This window comes from Aphanomyces astaci (genome assembly GCF_000520075.1).
Source record: "Aphanomyces astaci strain APO3 unplaced genomic scaffold supercont1.25, whole genome shotgun sequence".
Lineage (NCBI taxonomy): Eukaryota > Oomycota > Saprolegniomycetes > Saprolegniales > Verrucalvaceae > Aphanomyces > Aphanomyces astaci.
In genome coordinates, this window is record NW_009798288.1 from 661749 (window position 1) to 681057 (window position 19309).

General features: G+C 45.6%; 5 protein-coding genes across 8 annotated transcripts; 2 read left to right on the forward strand and 3 right to left on the reverse strand.

Moving 5' to 3' along the window:
* Positions 1-445: 445 nt before the first annotated feature.
* Positions 446-2134, reverse strand: H257_09946 (hypothetical protein; the record flags this gene model as incomplete). The annotated part of the gene is made up of 1 exon (XM_009836332.1): positions 446-2134. The coding sequence occupies exon 1, from the start codon at positions 2081-2083 to the stop codon at positions 446-448; it is 1638 nt and encodes a 545-aa protein (XP_009834634.1). The 5' UTR covers positions 2084-2134.
* Positions 2135-6234: 4100 nt separating this feature from the next.
* Positions 6235-8422, reverse strand: H257_09947 (HAD hydrolase, family IIID). Of its 3 annotated transcripts, XM_009836335.1 has the most exons (8): positions 8245-8422; positions 8019-8200; positions 7830-7954; positions 7623-7789; positions 7541-7552; positions 7286-7395; positions 6997-7098; positions 6235-6545 (listed from the first exon to the last, which is right to left on the reverse strand). In XM_009836335.1, the coding sequence occupies exons 1-8, from the start codon at positions 8402-8404 to the stop codon at positions 6420-6422; spliced, it is 984 nt and encodes a 327-aa protein (XP_009834637.1). In that variant the 5' UTR covers positions 8405-8422; the 3' UTR covers positions 6235-6419. The 3 variants fall into 3 exon arrangements, with proteins under 3 accessions (XP_009834637.1, XP_009834636.1, XP_009834635.1); XM_009836334.1 differs by lacking the exon at positions 7541-7552; XM_009836333.1 differs by lacking the exon at positions 7541-7552 and having other exon boundaries at positions 8019-8422.
* Positions 8423-11496: 3074 nt separating this feature from the next.
* Positions 11497-13081, reverse strand: H257_09948. Of its 2 annotated transcripts, none has more exons than XM_009836336.1 (4): positions 12754-13081; positions 12466-12688; positions 11806-12380; positions 11497-11659 (listed from the first exon to the last, which is right to left on the reverse strand). In XM_009836336.1, exons 1-4 carry the CDS (start codon positions 12994-12996, stop codon positions 11540-11542), a joined length of 1161 nt encoding a protein of 386 aa, XP_009834638.1. In that variant the 5' UTR covers positions 12997-13081; the 3' UTR covers positions 11497-11539. The 2 variants fall into 2 exon arrangements, with proteins under 2 accessions (XP_009834638.1, XP_009834639.1); XM_009836337.1 differs by having other exon boundaries at positions 11806-12395.
* Positions 13082-13117: 36 nt separating this feature from the next.
* H257_09949 (hypothetical protein) lies at positions 13118-13766 on the forward strand. Its single transcript, XM_009836338.1, has 3 exons — positions 13118-13394; positions 13453-13577; positions 13636-13766. The coding sequence occupies exons 1-3, from the start codon at positions 13136-13138 to the stop codon at positions 13708-13710; spliced, it is 459 nt and encodes a 152-aa protein (XP_009834640.1). The 5' UTR covers positions 13118-13135; the 3' UTR covers positions 13711-13766.
* Positions 13767-14763: 997 nt separating this feature from the next.
* Positions 14764-16593, forward strand: H257_09950 (hypothetical protein). The gene is made up of 3 exons (XM_009836339.1): positions 14764-15637; positions 16040-16237; positions 16289-16593. Exons 1-3 carry the CDS (start codon positions 14822-14824, stop codon positions 16442-16444), a joined length of 1170 nt encoding a protein of 389 aa, XP_009834641.1. The 5' UTR covers positions 14764-14821; the 3' UTR covers positions 16445-16593.
* The last annotated feature ends 2716 nt before the right edge of the window (positions 16594-19309 follow it).

Genomic DNA, 19309 nt, shown 5'->3' on the forward strand with positions numbered 1-19309 from the left:
AAACATAACTACAATGAGCAGCAGCCTCGTTATGACGATATTACATTCCTATATTTAGCAAACCTGATTAGGAGTAACGAAATGTCGGAACATGTCGAACTATTTGGTGAACTATCGCTGCAATTGAATTTGTACCGGTAGGCAATCCCTACGAACTCCATAAATAAGACATGGATCGCACGGTGCAGCTGATTGCATTAGTGGGGTGTTGTCGCTTCACGCACGTCTTGCTTGTTACAAGTGTCGCGCAAAGTTGTGTACTAACTGTACGGTACTTTGAGCACGATGATGTATGGACAAAAGTCAAGGTGGACGAGCCAAACGAACGGCCCCGTTGAATCCAAACTGATTTGAGAGCAACGTTTATGAGCAAGTAAGCTCGTGTGAAACAAAAGACTTGGCATTTCTTACTTAAAATACATACTATGGACTTCGGTAGTGCTGATTAACACCCCTGACCACCGGCCAAGAGGTAGCACGACGTGGATTCAAACATGGTCATCATGATGGCCGTGACGGACACACAAAGGATGACGGACGTCAAGACGATGATCAACGCGCCTATGACGGGGTACTTGCCTCCTTGTTGGAGCATTTCCTTGACAGCAGCCTTTTGGGGCGGCAGGATCACCACCCAGCAGCATGCAAGGACAGTTGTCCCGTACACAACCAAGTACGAGTACGCGGCGTGGTTGCGGACTTCTGCCGTGTCAGTCTCGATGTCGGCTTTGCTAACTTTGAGCTGCGTCGAGTAGACGTTGGTGACCATTCTTCCAAAAGTCGAGGGGAGGTTGCCCACCGTCGTGAGCAGACCGTACATGAGGCCTTCATTGCCATCGCCCGCCAGTTCCACAATCACAAACGTGGCCACGACGAATTGGATGGCGTTGGGAACTTGTGCGGTGAGGGGGACGCCAATGTAGAACCACTGGTGACGCACGATGTCATAGATGGTGAGGTACTCCACAATGGCATCGATGAAGGCAGCAGATAATGTCACGATGACCAAAATGTAGCGCCAGTTCCAGTGGGTGCCCCACCGGCCGACGGTGAAAACCGTGGTGGCTAAGATGATATACGTGATTACGCCGACCACGGCGTTGTTGACGGGCTCGACGTGGGCCCAGTAGACCAGGATGTAGTTGCCCGCCAACGATCCGATCTCGCTCGAGAGCAGGTTGAACATGAAGTAGAAGATCATGACTTGCCACACGGCGCGCTTCTGGATGAGTTCGTACACGTCGTGAAAGTACGTGGCAAAACGGATGGCGCCGCGCTTGCGGTCTTTCATGAAAAAGTACACCAAAAACACATTCATGACCACGGGCACCGCGAGGATCCCGAAGTATGCGTTCACGCTGATGTCAAACCCAAACTTGCCGCCGTAACGCTGCGAGCTCATAAGGAACCCAGACATTGCGGTGGTCAGTCCTTGGAAGACGAAGCGTGTGCCATAGATGGACGACTGCAGACGCCCACGCACGCGTACGGGTTCGCGTTGGGCGTATTCGACCACCAAGGCGTCACAAGCGACGTCGGCCATGATGTAGCAGAAGCTGGCCAGGGCACAGAGAAGCACGAGAACCGACCCGTAGGACTGCGCGGCCTTGATGTTCTCGTCCGAGCTGTCCAAGATCACTGACGGACCCACCGGTTTCAACGAAATCACCACGAAACAGATCGCAGTCATAACCCATCCAATCAAAATGTACGGCTTGCGACTGTAGCCCATGATCGGCAAGCAGTCCGAGAGCATGCCGTAAAACACCTTGAACGACCACCCCAAATTGATGAGACCGTCGGCAGAGCTCAGCGTGGCCGACTCCAAGCCAAAGTAGTAGGTTAGAACGGGCACGCTTATGCCAGGAATTCCCCCGTAGCAGATGCCCACCACGGCGTACTGGAAGAGAAGAGTCAAAACTTCGGGGGAGGTGTACACGAGCGGACCGCCTTCGCGCAGGGCGCCGTCCTCGAGGTCCAGCGGGGTACTTGCGTCTTTGAACCCGTCGACATCCTTGTCGGCCTGTTTGGTGATCGACGCGATGTACGACACGCGTTCTTGGAGGATATGATTGACTGGCATGGTAAGTCCAAAAGTGAGAAGATGAGACTGTGTTCAAGCTCGAACACTGACTGATGGAAGGTTGAACTAGTATGTACTAGTACTACGTAGTAGTACTTGAAGTTGAAATCTTTTTCACCAGATGGATATTAATAGCGACAAGTTGAAGCAACATACAGAATGTTCCGCTACCATTATATTTCACATGAGTGATTTTTTGGACTTCTTCGCCAGGTTCAGACACATCCGGATATTACGGATAGTTAACTCAGACCGTAAAGACACTTTAGCCCCCGACCACCCAAGTGTTTCGCATGCTCTCGCCCCCTTCCTCAAGTCTTTCCTCGTCCTCTTGACATGAGTTACCCACTTCTACGGTACAGTGTAGTGTATGTACTGTATGTACTTTCCCGTAAGCAAGAACACCACATTTGGCCATCCTCCTTGATGCTTGGGATTCTCTTACACACACTTACTTAAAATGGGCAATGTGCCTGTCACGATATGGACGTGTCTCGTTCCAAACCGGTACACGTCCAACCGGAGATATCATAGGTACTGAAGCGGGGGGTATACGGTAGTAAGTAGTACCCGACACAAGGTCACAAGGCGTCGTCCCAAGGGGTATAGCTGTACAGTACTGTACTATCGCTACCAGTAGACAACGTACACGAAGTTCACCAAGTCTCTGTAACCCCCAATCCAAGGTGAGCAATTAAACTAGCGTACACGACGTACTCGGTGGAGATGATTGACTGCCATGGTAAATCCAAAAGTGATGAGACTGTGCTCAAGCTCGAACGCTGAAACGGGAGCAGCAACTGATGGAAATGTTGTACTAGTATGTCCCGCTTACCTAGCCATGTTTGCCACGTAGAGCGAGCGTGGAAGGCCCTCAAGGGCGCCTATGGCGTTGCCACTCAGGGTCGAGTCCTCGTAAGCCAAGAGCTGCTTGACACGTACATCGATGCTGTACCGATGCTGTACCGCCGGTGGGTGGGAGCGCTGTGGAAGCAGAGGGGAAGAGCATTTCAAAGTTCAAGCTTGGGCATGTTACAGGAAATATCCAATAGGAGGCTTGCGTTCGTAATTACCCAATCAACGAGTGATGCGCTACTATTCTGCATACTATTTTAATAGTATGCAGGATAATACTATTAAAATAGTACTCGGAGTATTATTTTGGATAACCAAGGACCAGATCAGATGTATATTTTTATTGGAGTAAACGCTTGCCAGTTTACTGTACTTGAAGAAGTCTTTTTCACCAGATGGATAGCAATGAGCTGAAGTTCACGTTTTCCAACAAATCTACACAGTGCTGCTTTGCGGTCAGTGCAACTCTGCATGTGTATTTGAATTTGGTATGTATGCATAGTGGTATATCATGCCAAGAAATTGCCAATTTACTGTTAGGAAATCACCGCTTTTCGTTCGATTGTGAAAAGGAAATTTATTTTCTTTTGTATTTTTATTAGCTTCTACGAAAAGCAATGTGGAGTCAATTTGGCCCTTGAAAGCCATTCGTATCTGTCACTGTCACGGACAACAACAATCTTCGCAAGACGTCCACCCTTGCTGTGTCGTGCACATGCAGCAAGCTCCTGCGTCGCTATTTCCGTGGGTCTATTGCATTGTATGCGCCTGAGTAATTCGGTTAACACCGTGACTGAAGCAACGGAAAGCTTTAAAATGCGAAAATTGGCGTTATCTTTCCAGACAAGGTTTTGGGGTTTTGCTGCATAAGTTACTACTTCAAGTACTCCGGAGTAGTATCATGGCAAGTTCACCTCAGAGTATGATAACTTGCCCACCACCAAGATCCAATTCACTTGATTCACACTGTCAATCGGTTTCGCGTCTTAAAATTCTTAACGTTATGGTGGAATTCCCTTGACTCCCCCTTTCAAGTGCATGTATACATATACAGTACTTATATATGTAAGAATCCCAAGCATCAAAGAGGATCCCGAATGCGGCGTTCTTCTTTACTAACCTTAGAGCATCTCCACCGGATGGCGAGTTGGGATGCGGTGGAGATGCTCTTAGTACGGGAAAGTCCATGCACTACACTGCACCATATATGTGGGTAACTCATGTCAAGAGGACGAGGAATGAATAGCACTTGAGGAAGGGGGCGAGAGCACGAGGAACACTTGTGTGGTCGGGGCGCAAAACTAAACGTGACTTTTCGGTCTGATTTAACTATCCGGATATTGTCCGGATAACTAAGTACTTCCTTGAGCGACCAGGACTTGTCCTAATCTGGCCCATTAGATTGGGGAGGCAGTCGAGAGAACTCATTCTCGCAGTACAAACTCATGTCCAGATTGACCAGTCCTTTTGGCTCAGTTGGGAGCGGTCTAGCACTTACTAGTTTGAAGTAGCACGCCTTAAAAATAAATACTTCGAAGTAAATATAATAATCAAAAGAATCGAATCTTTTGTGTCACGTCGTTTGTGTTGTTTCCCACGCCAGTGCCAACACACACAACCAAATGGGGGAGTGCCGACTCCCTGCAAACCGCACACTTCATTGTTAACACGGCGCTGGAGAACCAAGAGTGAGATTCCGGCTGTTGGCTGGGACAGGTTTCTGTTTTCTACGTCCTAGTACTACTAATAATACTAATAGTAATACTACGCCTTTCGGTTCGCCAAGGGTCGGCACCCGGTGGCCTCGGTTGAGGACCACCTGTGTCATGGCAGGACTAGGATTAAGTCGCCCACCACAACATGGTTAATCCTTTCTGGGTGTATGTGTTTGTAGCGTACGCACGGGGCCAATTCCTTGATCCTATATACTCCGGAGTACTTCGTAAAAATGGCGCATGGTTAATATACCCCCATCGTTTATTACTAAGTACTTAAGACTTACGGGACGGCATTTATTGTTAATACCAATCTTGGATACTATAGTTAATATGTTTTAGTTGAATCAAAGCGTGGATGTGGATGACATGACGTTGGGATGAAATTGGATTACTACTCTGGTCCAAAATAGCTGTCGTGATGCATATTTGACTTGTAATTTGTATACTTTAATATATATCATTTAGCCACTTGTATACATGTTTAGTATATGCTTTACAAACAGCAATATGATTACAGCATATTTATACTGAACATATCAAGTGATATCAACCACAACAAGCAAATCGGAAGGTAACAGGCCGCCATTCGCGGAATACAGTGTCGTAGCTTGTTCAAATGGCAAGAACTAGGCATCGTTTAGCCTCAGGTGCGATTTCGTGGTCGACAGACGTCTACCGACGGTGCTACGGTCACGTATGGCGTATGGTGTCTTTTGAGCATGTTTGATCATAAATACAACATCATAGAAGTCCATGGCAATTGCGGGATTTGAACCCACGCGGTTCTCACCACGTCACATGTGAGGCATGTACTGTACTTCGACCACTGCGCTGCAAAATGCATCCTTATTCTACCAAAAATAGAAAATACCACTGGTAAGGTGGTTTACTTTGCAGCACACATAAGCGAGAGAGCTTTGTTAGTGCTTCAAGGGCATTACAACAACCACATGAACAAGTGGGCGAGATGGGGAGGTTTAAAGTTAAGATTTGATTCTCTGGCGGGTAATTGAATATTTTGCAAATTTGAAGGCCATTTTTCAAGTTCGGTAACTTCGCCAAGAATGTGAATTTTGCGCAGCTTGAAGTATCCAATCAAAGAGGAGATCTTCAGCTTGCATTTACACAAATCAGAAACGAGAACGAGTAAGTAATAGGCAAATTTGCCTGAAAAGTACCATACCAAATGTATAGACGAATCATCGGCAGAAGTAGTATTATTGAGCCAATCAGATTGCAGAATACCGTAATCAACGTCAAATTAGTGTGAGAATTCAATTAGTGTGATACCAATCACCACAGGATACGTTTTTACATCCAAAAGCTTCAGTACAAAGAAGCGATCGCTCAATAGATTTGGCGATTCAGCACAAAAGTCAACCAAATTTTGGGTAAAAGAAAGACAATACTGTAGTGCGAAGACAAACTACTGTGAATGTGGCTACCGTAGTACATACTAGTACATACTAGTACATACTAGTACATACTAGTACATGGTAGTCTCTGCTTGCAGATCTCGCATCCAAGTATGCAACGATGTAACGTCCCGTGTTCGCAATATATATAAATATATATATGTGTGATTCTGCAATAATATAACATGAATTAATCTACCATTGCGTCTGGCAAAATCGGACTTGAACTCGACCCTATTGGGGATTTCGCCTACTTTTTTTACATTTTCCAAACAAACTCGAGTTTTCCATTTCGCAAAAAATGCCATTATAAAATGGCATTTTTTGCGAAAAGGACTCTAATAATCCTTAGGAGGTACTTCGATGGGTTGTCCAATTAGTGTGGGCACACTGCGTGACGTCGTAAAGGTCGGCGCACACGTGAAGCAAATACTTTGCCAGATGCACGAGCTCTTGGTCGTCTGGGGCGTGAGCCTACTCCACCGCCCATAAAATTATTATATTATTCACATCATCTACATTATTATCAATACCCCAACAACATCATCCAAGTCTAGCATGTGTCCTGCAGAACGACTAGAACAAGAGATTCAATCTCAAATCGAATAATCACGAATCGACGCTATTGGCTAATCCAATTTTGAGTGTATTTGATTGGCTCTTACAGAAAGGACAAATATATTCAACCAATCACAACTCCAGCGTGATTCAATATTGATTAAACAAATCACGCGAATTTTGCAAGTTTGTAGCGAATTCACAATATAACCCCTAGGAATTTTCAACGACAAAGTTTCGCATTCATAACACCACAAAAAGCAACGAATTATTACTCGAGACATGGTACAAATTACCAAATAGATACTGTAGTTGATATTTATTTATATATATTTATATATATATATATATATATAATATCACGTACGTGTTGGCAGTCATATCGAGAGATAACGATTCCGTTGAGTGGGTTCAACTTGAAATTGCGCTCCAAGTCGTCCACGTGCAATGTGTTTTTGGCATGCCATCGCTACTCCAACCAAGGCAGTACATGTCAACTTTATATATATATATATATATATATATATATATATATATTCAACTGGTCATTTCATCTCATCAGGGGGTTGGTTAGTTGTGATATTATTATACTCATGTGGTGGCATGTATATAAATAAATATATACATAGTCCGTAAATATATACATATATACTTACACCAGGAAAGGATCGCCAGATAATGTCCAGGGCTTTCACTTTGATTGGCTTGGCCTGATCGGGCACAGAAAACATGCTCGTTTTGTCCAAAATGAAGTTGATGCAGTAGTCTAGTCAAATAAAAATATTTTTTATAATAAATGTGTATATCGAGTATTACAACTAGTGAATAGTTATTAGTATTTCAAAACATTGGTATATTAATATACCGAGTACATGACTATTAATGGATTAAAGGATACGGGGATTCCATACCACTTTGTGACACTGTACAAATGCGATGGAGTCGTGTCGATGCAAGTCGAATTACTACTAGTATTACTAGTAGTAGTAGTACCTGGAGTCGTGAGCATGCCAAGCTCGGTCAACTTGATCTCGATCCACCTCCACGACGTCTGGGACCAAATTCCAATGTCATAGCGTTGATGCACCAACTTGAGGAACTCGTGGATGTACGGTCGGTGGAAGCGGGAGATGGGAATGTCGTTGGAGGTCTTCGTGGCGCTGCGTGAAGGTCACACATGTACATATGCTCGAGTAGTACCTGATGTCCATGAGGGTATGGTCCAAGTCGAGTACCAGCAGCTTGGTGTGAGCTCGAAATGGATGGATCAACGTGATCTGCGCGGCGTCCGCGATCTGGTCGACGCGATCGTCGATGGCTTTGGCCTAATGCGATGCAGACAGATAGGAGAAGACGGCATTCTCCTGGAAAGGATGGATGGCTAGCTACCTTGGTCCATTCCGCAGACCCCGCCGAGAAGGCGCAACCAAAGTCCGAGAACACGGATGGTAACGCGTACTTGGGCATGTGCTGTGGGTCCACAAAGATGTCGTCCTCGACCGTCCCAATCAACATGAACTTGTGGACGGGAATGTTTAGCGTGAGCTCACAAAGGAGCACGTGGTCCCCAGCTATGTAACATCAACACGTTGTCACGCTTGTCACGAAAACGAACCTGGTTTGCCATGCTGGTTGATGCCCACCAGCTTCTGCCGATGGGGCAGCACACATGTCCGTGCATGAAGCTCCTGCTTGAGGTCCAAGATGCTCGCGTCACCCGATAGCGTCACCTCCACCGCCGCCTTCTTCCATTTCCCCACCAACGTAAACATCATGCAAAATGTCGCGTCGACGAAATCCTGGAAAAGAGTCGTTTATTATCCAGCATTATCCGGATAATAAACGACTCTTTTCCAGGATTTCGTCTAACGCCAGGTTTCTGATACTATTATTAAAATAATAGTATCAGAAACCTGGCGTTACATAATGCAAATACCAAAATCCTTCAAAACACAATATACTGATTCATTACGTTCTACAGGTTCAAGGACAATTGAAATGTGTTAGGTTGAGAAGCTACAGTCAACGAACGTACATACACGGGGCATGGGGGATTAACCAAAGATTTACTTCGTCGTAGTTCTTACATGTACGAATACTTCGTAGTACTTCGTAAATGTAAGAACTACTCGAAGTAACGTAAAAGTCCAATTTAAGGTGCACGCGAATTAGCCAATCAATTCCTACAAAGGCAGTTTTTAACCTACCCGCCTAAAAAATATGCAAATGGATATACTACAAAGACTAAGCTCAAAATGGTGCACCTGAAATTGGACCGCTAGTTTTAAGCTGTTTCTGGACAAAGTGATGTGCATGATAATGAGTTATAACAGGAATTATATCGCGTTCATAACTCCCAAATAGGCCTGGATTTTGGCATCATTTAACATATTCTAGAATTATAATCCGATACCTACGAGTCGAGTAACATGCCTTCCACGGCAGCGTCTCAGAAAAAGTGTTCTTAAATTGGACTTTTACGTTAGGCGAATTATTCACTGGTGTAACCAGGGTATGTATGTAAAAAATATTTTTTAGCAATTTTCTACCAAAATATTTTTTAGCAATTTTCCGGAGTACATAAAGCAATGAACTACAGTCTGTATTGTATTGCATTACACCATTTTGCGTTTAATTTCAGCTTTTTTCAAAATATTTCCATTAACCTCCGATATATTTCACCGAATCGCCAATATAATTCACCAAACCTCCATTATATTTCACGGCGATTTGAAATTTGGCCATTATATTTCACCCAACCTCCGATATATTTCACCCAACCAACGCTTAATTTCACCTTTCGAAAATATATTTCACCTGACCACCGGTATATTTCATGGAAAAGTAAATAAAAACCAACCCATGCAACATATCTACGACATCTACGGCTCAAGCACGAACATCCATGTCTTCCATGTTCTCAGCGCGGAGATAGAACAGTTCAAGGCGGGCCGTGTACACATGCAAACGATTCGGCTCAAGTCCTAATTCATTGTTGAGTTACACCTTTTAAGTCTGTCCGTCTGGCGGTGGCCCCATAAAGGCCGCGACTCGTTCGTGCAAAGATGTCTTAATATGGCTCTTCAACGCCGGCCACATATTCTCAATCGGGTTGAACATCGGGGAGTACGGCCCTAGTATTAACAACGAAGCGTCTTGACACTTCCTGTTAGCGGTCATTCGTACTAAACAGAGAGACGTACCGGAGTTTGTGGTGCAGGGATGGCCTCTTCCATATAGCGCAGAGTCAAAAATGGTGAAAACACGCGAAACTCTTCGCGCGCTTCGATCTTTCTAGAATCCCAGCTCGAATTATAACAACTGTTAGGTGAATTATTTTTTCGAAATTTGGAATTAACCGTAGGTTGGGTGAATTATAACAGAAGTTGAGTGAAATATATCGCCGATATTTTACATCGGCGTGAAATATAATGGAGGTTGGGTGAATTATATTGGCGATTCGGTGAAATATATCGGAGGTTGGTGGAAATATATTGAAAATAAGCTGGAATTAAACGCAAAATGGTGTAGTGCATGGCCAATACAATCATTGTATTGCTTGCTGCATCTACCAGTATTTAGAGCGCGTCTGGTAAGAGTTGGAGGATATTTAGTAAAGGGGCGAATATCTCAATCAATTATTTTTGAATAACGACAAAAACTCCATTTTGTGTGTGAAAATATATTATACTTGTTGCCAGACATGTGATTTATTCTGCTTTTCTTTCCGAACAATTCGAATTGGCAACATCGGTTCGGAATCAAGGATAGCCGTGCCACGCAAGACCGTCGGGTACAACCTAACCATCGCCGCCAAAACCTATAATTAGCCGCCATGAACATGCAAACAAGTACTATTGTGGTAGTATATTCGATACGAATTTCGGATTCGAAAGCATTAACTTTCACTTGGCGATGCTTATGAGCTAGGACTTGCTCGGCTCAAGTCGATACGTGTGAGCCACAGAAATGCTGGCAACCAGAACGAGGTACAGTAACGTTATTTTGTGAAAATTATATCGCTATAAACTACCAACATTCGCGTGGTTTATTTCATCAATATGGAACAATCACGCTAGAGTTGTGATTGGTTGAATACACTACTTTCCTTTCTGTAAGAGCCAATCAAATAATCCACTCAAAAATGGATTAGCCAATAGCGTCAATGATTCGAGATTCGATGATTCGATTCGACGGGGTCTGGAAATTCGTATCGAATATACCACAAACTTGGAACCACTTTTTCGTTTTTCGTTTTCTAAAAATATCTACTTGGAACAGGCCCTAATAGCAAATATATACTACCTAAATGGGTCACATGATGTGTCATTTACGAAATATCTCGGATCTGTGCGTGTGATATATTAAAAATCACATCGTATCGTTATCACACAGGTCGTGAGCAAGGACGATACTATTTAACAATTCAATATATCCATTGCTATACTTATATATCCAATATATCGGACAAATTGATATCACGAATGCAGGACGAATATTTGACATTACCTGTAATAATATTAATAGTATCTACCTACACTACAGTATTACGTACTTACAGTATTTGGATTGGAGAATTTTCCCGTATACAACGATATATTCTACTATTGTGATTTCGAGTGAAATGTTGTGGCGTGGTTTCTCGGTGGAATTTAAATCGATTTGATTGGCTACTTCAGAAGAGCTCAAAATTATTAGCCAATCAAAACCTTCTCAATGAAATCCAACAACCAATCAGATCGATTGTGGATCGGTTTCGTCGGCGCGATTCGATTGCACACACCCCCTCCCCAAATTTGTATCAAATCAACTATAGTACCAGTATCATTTTTCTTTTATTCACGGGAAACACGAGAAACGAGACAGACGGTCGAACACTAATATATAAAATATAGAAAACGCAAGTTGGATTAAGTACTACTAGTATAGTGGTCGGCGTGATCGGGGTGCACGACCGTGTAGCGTCGACTGGCGAGTACTTTGCAGTTGGCATCAAGGCCCTTCATCCCGCGGGTAATGGCCAAGTCCGCCTACATATTTATGCCAACCACAGCATTATTTCAAACGTGCCGCTTCTAGAAACCAAAAAAATATACTAGTACTTGTCAAAGTACCTATTATTGTCCCCATGTACTACTACAAAAAAAGTACCGAAGTACCTAAGTACGTACTGTACCTGGGACCAATTGTTGCGCAAGTCTGGGAGCGAGCATACGTGGCCCACCTTGGGCTGGCCACACCGGCCGCACTTGTACGACTTTCGCGTCGACTCGTGTGACGTTGCCACGTCATCGACAACAAAATCATGGCTGTTGACGCCGGAGGAATCTGCGATAGAGTGTGTTTGCAAATCATCCAAAACTGCAATTTGACTCAAGTCCATCGAGATGCCCGTGGACCGACTCGTTCGCTTCTTGGGTCGAACACTGGAGTTTGGTGCATCGCTTTGCAACAGCTCGGACGACGGCGACAAGATGGGAAGCCGTCGGCCGAGGGTATCGGCGGCGGTGGATGTGATGACAGAGGCTGGTTGATGGGGGGAATATGAAGGATAGATGGAGTGCTGCTGCTGGTGGAGTTGGCGGAGTTGTTGTGCATGGTAAAAGAGGCCGTCGGGGTTGCTTTGGTGGCGTTCGTGTCGACTCTTGCGTTTCAAATCCAGCACGTTCTCATGGAGTTTTTGATGGACGTGAAACAGTTGCGCCGGATACTGGGGCGGAAGCACGTTTGGCGGCATCATCGAGTCGTACCCTGCGCTGGTTGCTCCTTCATGATGACATGATGATGATGATGTATGACTAGTCGCTCTCTCAACATGGTCGACTGGTAGTAGTACCTTGCGACGAGGATACCAGCGTCATGTGATTTTGGTCGTGGTGGGGAGTAGATGGGCGAGGGGCGGTGGTGGTACGCAAGTCTGGGGCCTCCAGAAAGTCTTGGAGGATGTCATCCAGGTCCACGTCCTCTATAAAGCTCTGCCCTCGGGTAGGTGGCGGAGTAGTTGTCCACGGGTTGTGGCTCGAGTTGCCATGCTGAGAGCTCAAGGGCACGGGTCCTGGCTACGAAAGCGGCGCGGCGTTACTATAGTGGTGCCAACTGTATCCTCGAGTGTGTTTGTGTGTACCTTGGAGGCGAGTGGTGGCTGGGTAGCAGCTGCAGCTGGATGGAGTACAGAGTGGTCGACTGTAGCTACACCGTCTTCTGCCAGCAACATTGCAAACGACAACTGGCCGAGAACGTCTGGGCTGGACTTGTGCCGCTTGTGTCGGCCACGCCCGACACTTCCTAGCTGGTGCTGCGACGATGGCACGAAGGAGTCTGCAAAGTTGAAGTCCATGTTCAGCCCCGCAAATAGATTGTCCCCCATCTTCAGAAGGAATTGTCGGCTCGCGGAAGAGTCCTAACGTTCTGTCGTCGTGAAGTTGTCGTCGCCGCCTGGCTCACACTGCAGGCATTTCATGCTGGCGGTATCCGGATACAATTGACCGGATACCAAAGATCGCGCGATGCTCCACAGCGCGGTGGTGACGACGGACAATGCGAATGTGCTCCTGGCACGCTACTTCCTCCCGCTCACCACGGAGTCCAAGCGCATCTTCGAGCAGGCTCTCTTCAAGGCTGTGACATGGTCGGCGCTGGCGTCCGTGACGGACGACGCAGCAGACGCGCACCTTGTCGTGTGCGACGGTCAATTTGTCGTGTACCGCAAGTTTGGCGACCTTGTGTGGTTCCTTGCTGGAAGCGGCGAATACGACGAACTCATATGTAAGCCTTCCTCCCTGTTTTCCTCATCTCAAGATGTGCTTGTGATCATGCTTATCAGGCCACGACACCCTGACCACGCTGTTGTCCGTATCAGCGGTGCACATGGAAAAGAAGTACACAGAAGCCTCGTTCCTTGCCAATCACTCCAAGATACTGGTCTCGTTGGACGAAATGGTGTTCCAGGTCTCTCAATGCCACCTAACATACATTGGACAGCGACTTATTTACACGACGACTGTAGGGCCACCTCGACAACAACGACGTTCAATCCATTTTGCAAATGACCAAGCTCAAGGCATACCCCCCGAAAGCTTAGTTCATGCATACCCCTGCTACTATTAATCACGTTAACGTTAGCACGATATTGCACCGTTATATTGATTGGCACATGTCAATATGTCAAAATTGATTCGAAACTAGAGCCATCAGCAGAATCAATCGAATGTCTTGGATTAAAGATCCGCCTGAGCCAATCAAATCATGTCATCTCGAATTTCTACCAATCCAAACGTTTGACCCATCGATTTGGGCAAAACCACATGGATACTAATCATTGTGTGTACAAGCTAAATAGGATCAAATAAATTCGGCCAAATTTGGGTGAAATGCACGATAGCATATGAGAGCATCTCCACCGCGGCGACAGTATATTTGGCACTAAAAGTAAACGTCGGTTTTCCCGGATAGCATTTGTTGTATCCGGTATAATTTCGGATAAATGTACGTTATCCGGGAAATTTGGTGTTTACAGTCGATGGTAAAACGAGAACCTTCCAAACCAAATATCACCTAATTTCCCGGATAATAGAGAAATTATCCGTAACTTCGAATTGTGGCACTAATAGTATTTTAATACTATTAGTGCAATTCACCGCGCGGTGGAGATGCTCTGACGGGTACTATTGTGGATTCGGTACAAATTTCCAGACCCGTCGAATCGAATCGACGCTATTGGCTAATCCAAATTTGAATGGATTTAGTTGGCTCTTACAGAAAGGACAAGTATATTCAACCAATCAGAACGCAAGCTTGATTGAATGTTGATTATATACAAACCGCCCGAATTTTGGACGAATTCACAATACTGGTATTAATAGTATTTTAGTACGTAGTAGTATTTTACAGTTAGTATGTGTTGTCTCTGAACTGACACTTCGTTAACTATATTACTGCGGAGTAGTATCCGTGGATGTCTAACAATGATTGGTGGAGGGACTTTCTATGCTATAGTTTGATTGGCTATGAATTAATGCGTCAACCAATCCAATCAAATAACGTCGGGTGAGTAACTGGGTTTTATTCGAATCGTCATGTTGTTTTCCATCGTCCTCGATGTATACAAATATCATGTCATTAAATATGCGGAATATAAATTCCGATCAATTTGGTTTTGTACAGACGGCGCCGTCGGTGCCGCCGTTCTCGTCATGACGTCGAATCAATCCTTCTCCGACCTCCTCCTGAGCAGCAACGACTTGGACGACATGAACAACGAATGCTTGGACCAGCTCACTGCGGATGTGGTCAATCGAAGCAAGAACGCAGATGCTGCGTCTGCCGCCAAGGCTGCCGGCTTGAAGCGCAAGCCCAGTGCGTCCTTTCAGAAGCAACGGTCCCAGGTATATGAATACCTCCCTGAGGACGACAACCCATCTACCACCGCGACGGGGTACGACTACTTTGCCGACTACAAGGACGGCGAAGCCACGACGTTTGTCACAGCCACCGGGGAACAACATGTGGTGGGCCTCGGGTTGGACCTGGACAGCCTCGTGCCCTCATCTACATCGACATTGGTGCCAGATCCCATTCCGTTCAAGGAGGAGTCACATCCTACGTCCGCTTCCCCCGTGAGCCACATTGAAACGATCCCCGACATCATCCACCTGTCGATTCCATCGTCCACGACGCCCTTCATCGACGGCACGGCCGATTCCGCGCAACGCGGAGGTCGCGGCCACGTTCATCGCAACTCGGTGGAACTCACGGGCCTATCGCATCAATTCGGCCTGCAAACATCCATGGCGCCGCCTGGCTCGCCCGTGCATCAGCAGCATCGCATACCTCCTTCCAACATGATCATGCCTTCTTACGCCCCGGCATCCCCCGTGAACCCGCTTCATATGGCGTACCCCACGTCTCCGGCACATCATCACATGCAACTGCCGCCGGCGATGATGCAGCCGTCATCCCCCGTCCGCCATCCCGCCAACGGGTTGCTCATGCCATTACCCATCTCGGTGGTACGTATATATATATATATCTTCCCATGTGACACTGTTCTATTCGTGGTGGTTTTGTTGAAGCAGTAAAAATATACCTTTTATGATACAAAATTGGAATATACTAGTATATTTTTCAATTTAATGGAATCGCAATGTTGCCCCGCCACTTTCGATATACTTACTGCGAGAGTCATCCATGTCGTTGCTATTCCATAGAAATACTGTACTACTACTGTACCACCAAGTCTACAATATTATATATATATATATATATATATATTACGAAGGGACTTTCATCATATATATATATATATATATATATATATGATAACCCACGCCATGATGCAGCATATGGATACTGTACACACTTCTATGCTGGCAACGACATGAATCCCTTTGTAAAGTGTGACGACGTTTTAGTTTCCCAGTGGCCCCATGAACATGTACGGGTACGATCCAACGATGCTGATGCCGCACAGCCCCGCGCTAAGCTCGGGCATGTCGGACCACTTTGGCTCGTTCAATATGCACACTCTGTCGCAGCCAAACTCACCCAGCAGCCACAGCAGCAGTTCCCATGACAAGAACAACAATGCAGACTCTGGGCGGGAAAAACGAGTGCGTCGATATATATATGTGTGACAGCATGAAAAGTAACATTGCGTATAGGAGTACAAGTGCCGGCAATGCGGCCAACCCAAGAGCGGACACACGTGCACGTCGATCAAGAGCATGATGGACAGCGCCGTGCAGAATGAAACGACGCCGTCCAACATGACAGATTGGAGAATACTCCCAGTCAAGAGCAAGTGGGTCGTAGCGTAGGTAGTTAGTTGCTAAGACACACTGGAGGCGAAGAATGGCTTTGCAAATGAAAGATGCGATACAGTTTTGGGCGAAGAATATGGCTGGAATGGCTCGGGTATTTCAAAGTGTAGCAGGGATAAGTAATAGCTATGTACACGGGATGCGAGCATTTTACGAAGGCAGGCTTCCTGTTGGAGCCACGAGAAGACGGAATAGCTCGTGGCGATTTCGCTTGTCTAGTTGTGTGCGAGCCTCCCTTCTCTCAGTTGGCTTGCAATTTCGCCCCCACGGTCGAAGGGTGTGGCAGCATCTCGACCAGCGTATGAAGTGGATGTACGAATACAAAATGTAATGGAGGGTCATGTCTTTCAAGCGAGGGGGGGCGTGTTGACGGCACGAATGACGTCGCATATCCGTGGGGAATCTGAAGTCACCTCGTGATGCATGCGTGGTAAAAGCAATGGCCGAACGAGTCAAACGATGGCGGAAATGGCTGTCAGGTCTCCGTGCTGTGGGGGTCGAAAAGGGGGGAAGGAGGCGGGGGCTGAGTGCTTCAAGGGCGGCACCATCGACTGCGATACTGCAAACGAGATCCACCACGGGCTGGTCACCAACTCCAACAAGTAGACAGAGGTGGCATCGTGTTGTTCGTTGAATGTTGACTGTATTGTACATAGCAACATGGAATAGCCCGATCGGTGAGGTTTGCTCAATGTAACGAAGTACGGTGACTAATTAGTGTGATGTACACTGTCATAGAGTATTAGACCCTATAAAACGGGAGCTTTTTCTGCATGTGGTGATGCTGTGAACTGTACGAACGGGGCAATGTGCGTCCTTTCGACCACTTACCTCGTGAATGAGCTTCCTCCTTGTGAGCTGAGACTAAGTAGATGGATGACTGAGATGTCGAACATTGCCGTTGGGCATTTATATTAACAGTAAGGGCGTACGCCAAATATTCGCACATTTCGGCCAAATGCGAATATTTTCGTACGATACCGCAACTGCCTCGGCTCTTTCATACCGATTGGGTGGGCTGGCGGTATTCACTGCGAGCACTGTACAGTCAGTATAACCAGCCGAACTAGGCTTATGTACGTATTTCCCCGAGTCCCGTTCGTCATTGACCATGTAACGTTATGATTGATTCCCCGCTGGTGTGGTTGATTCAGTCAATACCAACGTGCAAAGATCGTCATTCACACACGGTGCACACGCTAATGCATACCAACTACAAGCTATACAGCACACGATTCGTCGATGTTATCGCGTACAAACATGTTTACCATGATGTTCTACCAGGAACAAGTTCGGCTTATGTTCGCATGTATGCATCGTCCAGTCCAGAGGTTCCCTTGCACAATCCATTTTTCATAAATTTATTACGATGTGCAGTATATTTGGACTCAAGGTACGGCCGTTTTGGTGTTGACGATGTGTTCAAGGCCAACAATTTGAAATATCTCGACATTTCAAATTTGGATATATGCGCCTTCCAAGTATCCGCAAATGCTCGTATATGCATTGAACACGCCCTAACTTAAGGTGTTGTTTGTACATGGATTATTAGGTAGCATGTACCGGAGGCTCATTCACCCCCCGAGCGACCCCTCGGGGGGTGAGGAGGAGGTTGTGGGGACCGCCAAATATTGACTTGTGGGGCGATACTTGTGGGGCGATGGAGGAGCGGGGGGTGAAGGGATTCGACGTGGGACATTGTAGGGTAGTACATACTAGTATACTAGTATCTACTAACTGGGCCAAACTTGGCGTTCTATGGCATAACGGTAACGACAGTGTGGACTATCCAGACCAAGAATGTGCATGGAACGAGTTGTGGTACACATTGCTGTTCTATTTTTTTGATCATTTTGGGCGACACTACAATAAGGTGATTCATGTAATTCCCGGCCAGCTTGGCCTACTTTCTGAGTGCCATAACTCGTCACCCATTCATCCAATGAGGCTGCGAAAACATGCATTTTGAAGATCGTGACGAGCTTTATAACTTTATGCAGGTCCTATCATTTGTATCGCATGGTCAATTTGCTCGTCGAATTTCTAAAATTGAAATTTCCCTGTGTGAATTTAATTCCCGGCCAGTAAGTCACTTGAATAATGTATACCTGATTTGGGTGACAAAATCCTCAGAACCTCTTAATAATGATATGTATAAATGATTCAAGTAATTAAATTTAGAAGTGCAACAAATATAAAAACTGTATTACATGTTGGACAAACAGAATATTAAATCTTACAAGTATGTGATACAAGAGTACATAATTTTGTCTAATCATCGTCCATGGATGATTGTGATTGGCCATTTGCTGGCCGGGAATTGCATGATGGCCGGGAATTACATGAATCACCTTACAGTTGAATGTGTCCACAAATGCAGGACATGATGAAACCGAGTGGTTGTATAGTTCACATTGCGGTGTTAAATATATGTATAGGACAAACTGCAAGTTACTACGGTACATGACGTTACAGCTAAGCGAGAATTACACCTGTGTTTTATAATAATATTGGAGTCTGACGCTTGTACACAGAATCATTTTGATTGCATTTTCTTCGTTACATCTACCAGCATCAACCAATGGAATCGACGACCCACGACCACCAATAGCATTCTGCTTGGAAGTACTTATATTCGATAAACGAATGATCGAGTGGAGGGTCGTGGAATCCAAACATGCTCCGGAGTGTCGTCGTTGGACAGTATTGACCTGTGACAATTCGGCTCGAACTGCCCGATGACGAGATATTCCGATTTCACAGCACGTGATCAACCACACTAACTACTGTAACTTTTTGTTTGCATTCATTGGCAACCTCGAGACCACAACCAAGCACTACCGAAATTCATAATAAACCCAA

What these genes read in the sequence shown, in the direction of transcription:
- H257_09947 (XM_009836335.1), bottom strand. Translation starts at nt 8,404, where the DNA reads ATGATGTTTACGTTGGTGGGGAAATGGAAGAAGGCGGCGGTGGAGGTG. An exon ending in CATACCCTCATGGACATCAG is followed by an intron (nt 7,790 to 7,829) that starts GTACTACTCGAG and finishes ACCTTCACGCAG; the next exon opens with CGCCACGAAGACCTCCAACG. An exon ending in CTCGATATGACTGCCAACAC is followed by an intron (nt 6,546 to 6,996) that starts GTACGTGATATT and finishes GCGGTGGAGTAG; the next exon opens with GCTCACGCCCCAGACGACCA.
- H257_09948 (XM_009836337.1), bottom strand. Translation starts at nt 12,996, where the DNA reads ATGGGGGACAATCTATTTGCGGGGCTGAACATGGACTTCAACTTTGCA. An exon ending in AGCCACCACTCGCCTCCAAG is followed by an intron (nt 12,689 to 12,753) that starts GTACACACAAAC and finishes CCGCTTTCGTAG; the next exon opens with CCAGGACCCGTGCCCTTGAG. An exon ending in GCTGGTATCCTCGTCGCAAG is followed by an intron (nt 12,396 to 12,465) that starts GTACTACTACCA and finishes GTCATCATGAAG; the next exon opens with GAGCAACCAGCGCAGGGTAC.
- H257_09949 (XM_009836338.1), top strand. Translation starts at nt 13,136, where the DNA reads ATGCTCCACAGCGCGGTGGTGACGACGGACAATGCGAATGTGCTCCTG. An exon ending in CGAATACGACGAACTCATAT is followed by an intron (nt 13,395 to 13,452) that starts GTAAGCCTTCCT and finishes CATGCTTATCAG; the next exon opens with GCCACGACACCCTGACCACG. An exon ending in TGGACGAAATGGTGTTCCAG is followed by an intron (nt 13,578 to 13,635) that starts GTCTCTCAATGC and finishes CGACGACTGTAG; the next exon opens with GGCCACCTCGACAACAACGA.
- H257_09950 (XM_009836339.1), top strand. Translation starts at nt 14,822, where the DNA reads ATGACGTCGAATCAATCCTTCTCCGACCTCCTCCTGAGCAGCAACGAC. An exon ending in TGCCATTACCCATCTCGGTG is followed by an intron (nt 15,638 to 16,039) that starts GTACGTATATAT and finishes ACGACGTTTTAG; the next exon opens with TTTCCCAGTGGCCCCATGAA. An exon ending in ACTCTGGGCGGGAAAAACGA is followed by an intron (nt 16,238 to 16,288) that starts GTGCGTCGATAT and finishes CATTGCGTATAG; the next exon opens with GAGTACAAGTGCCGGCAATG.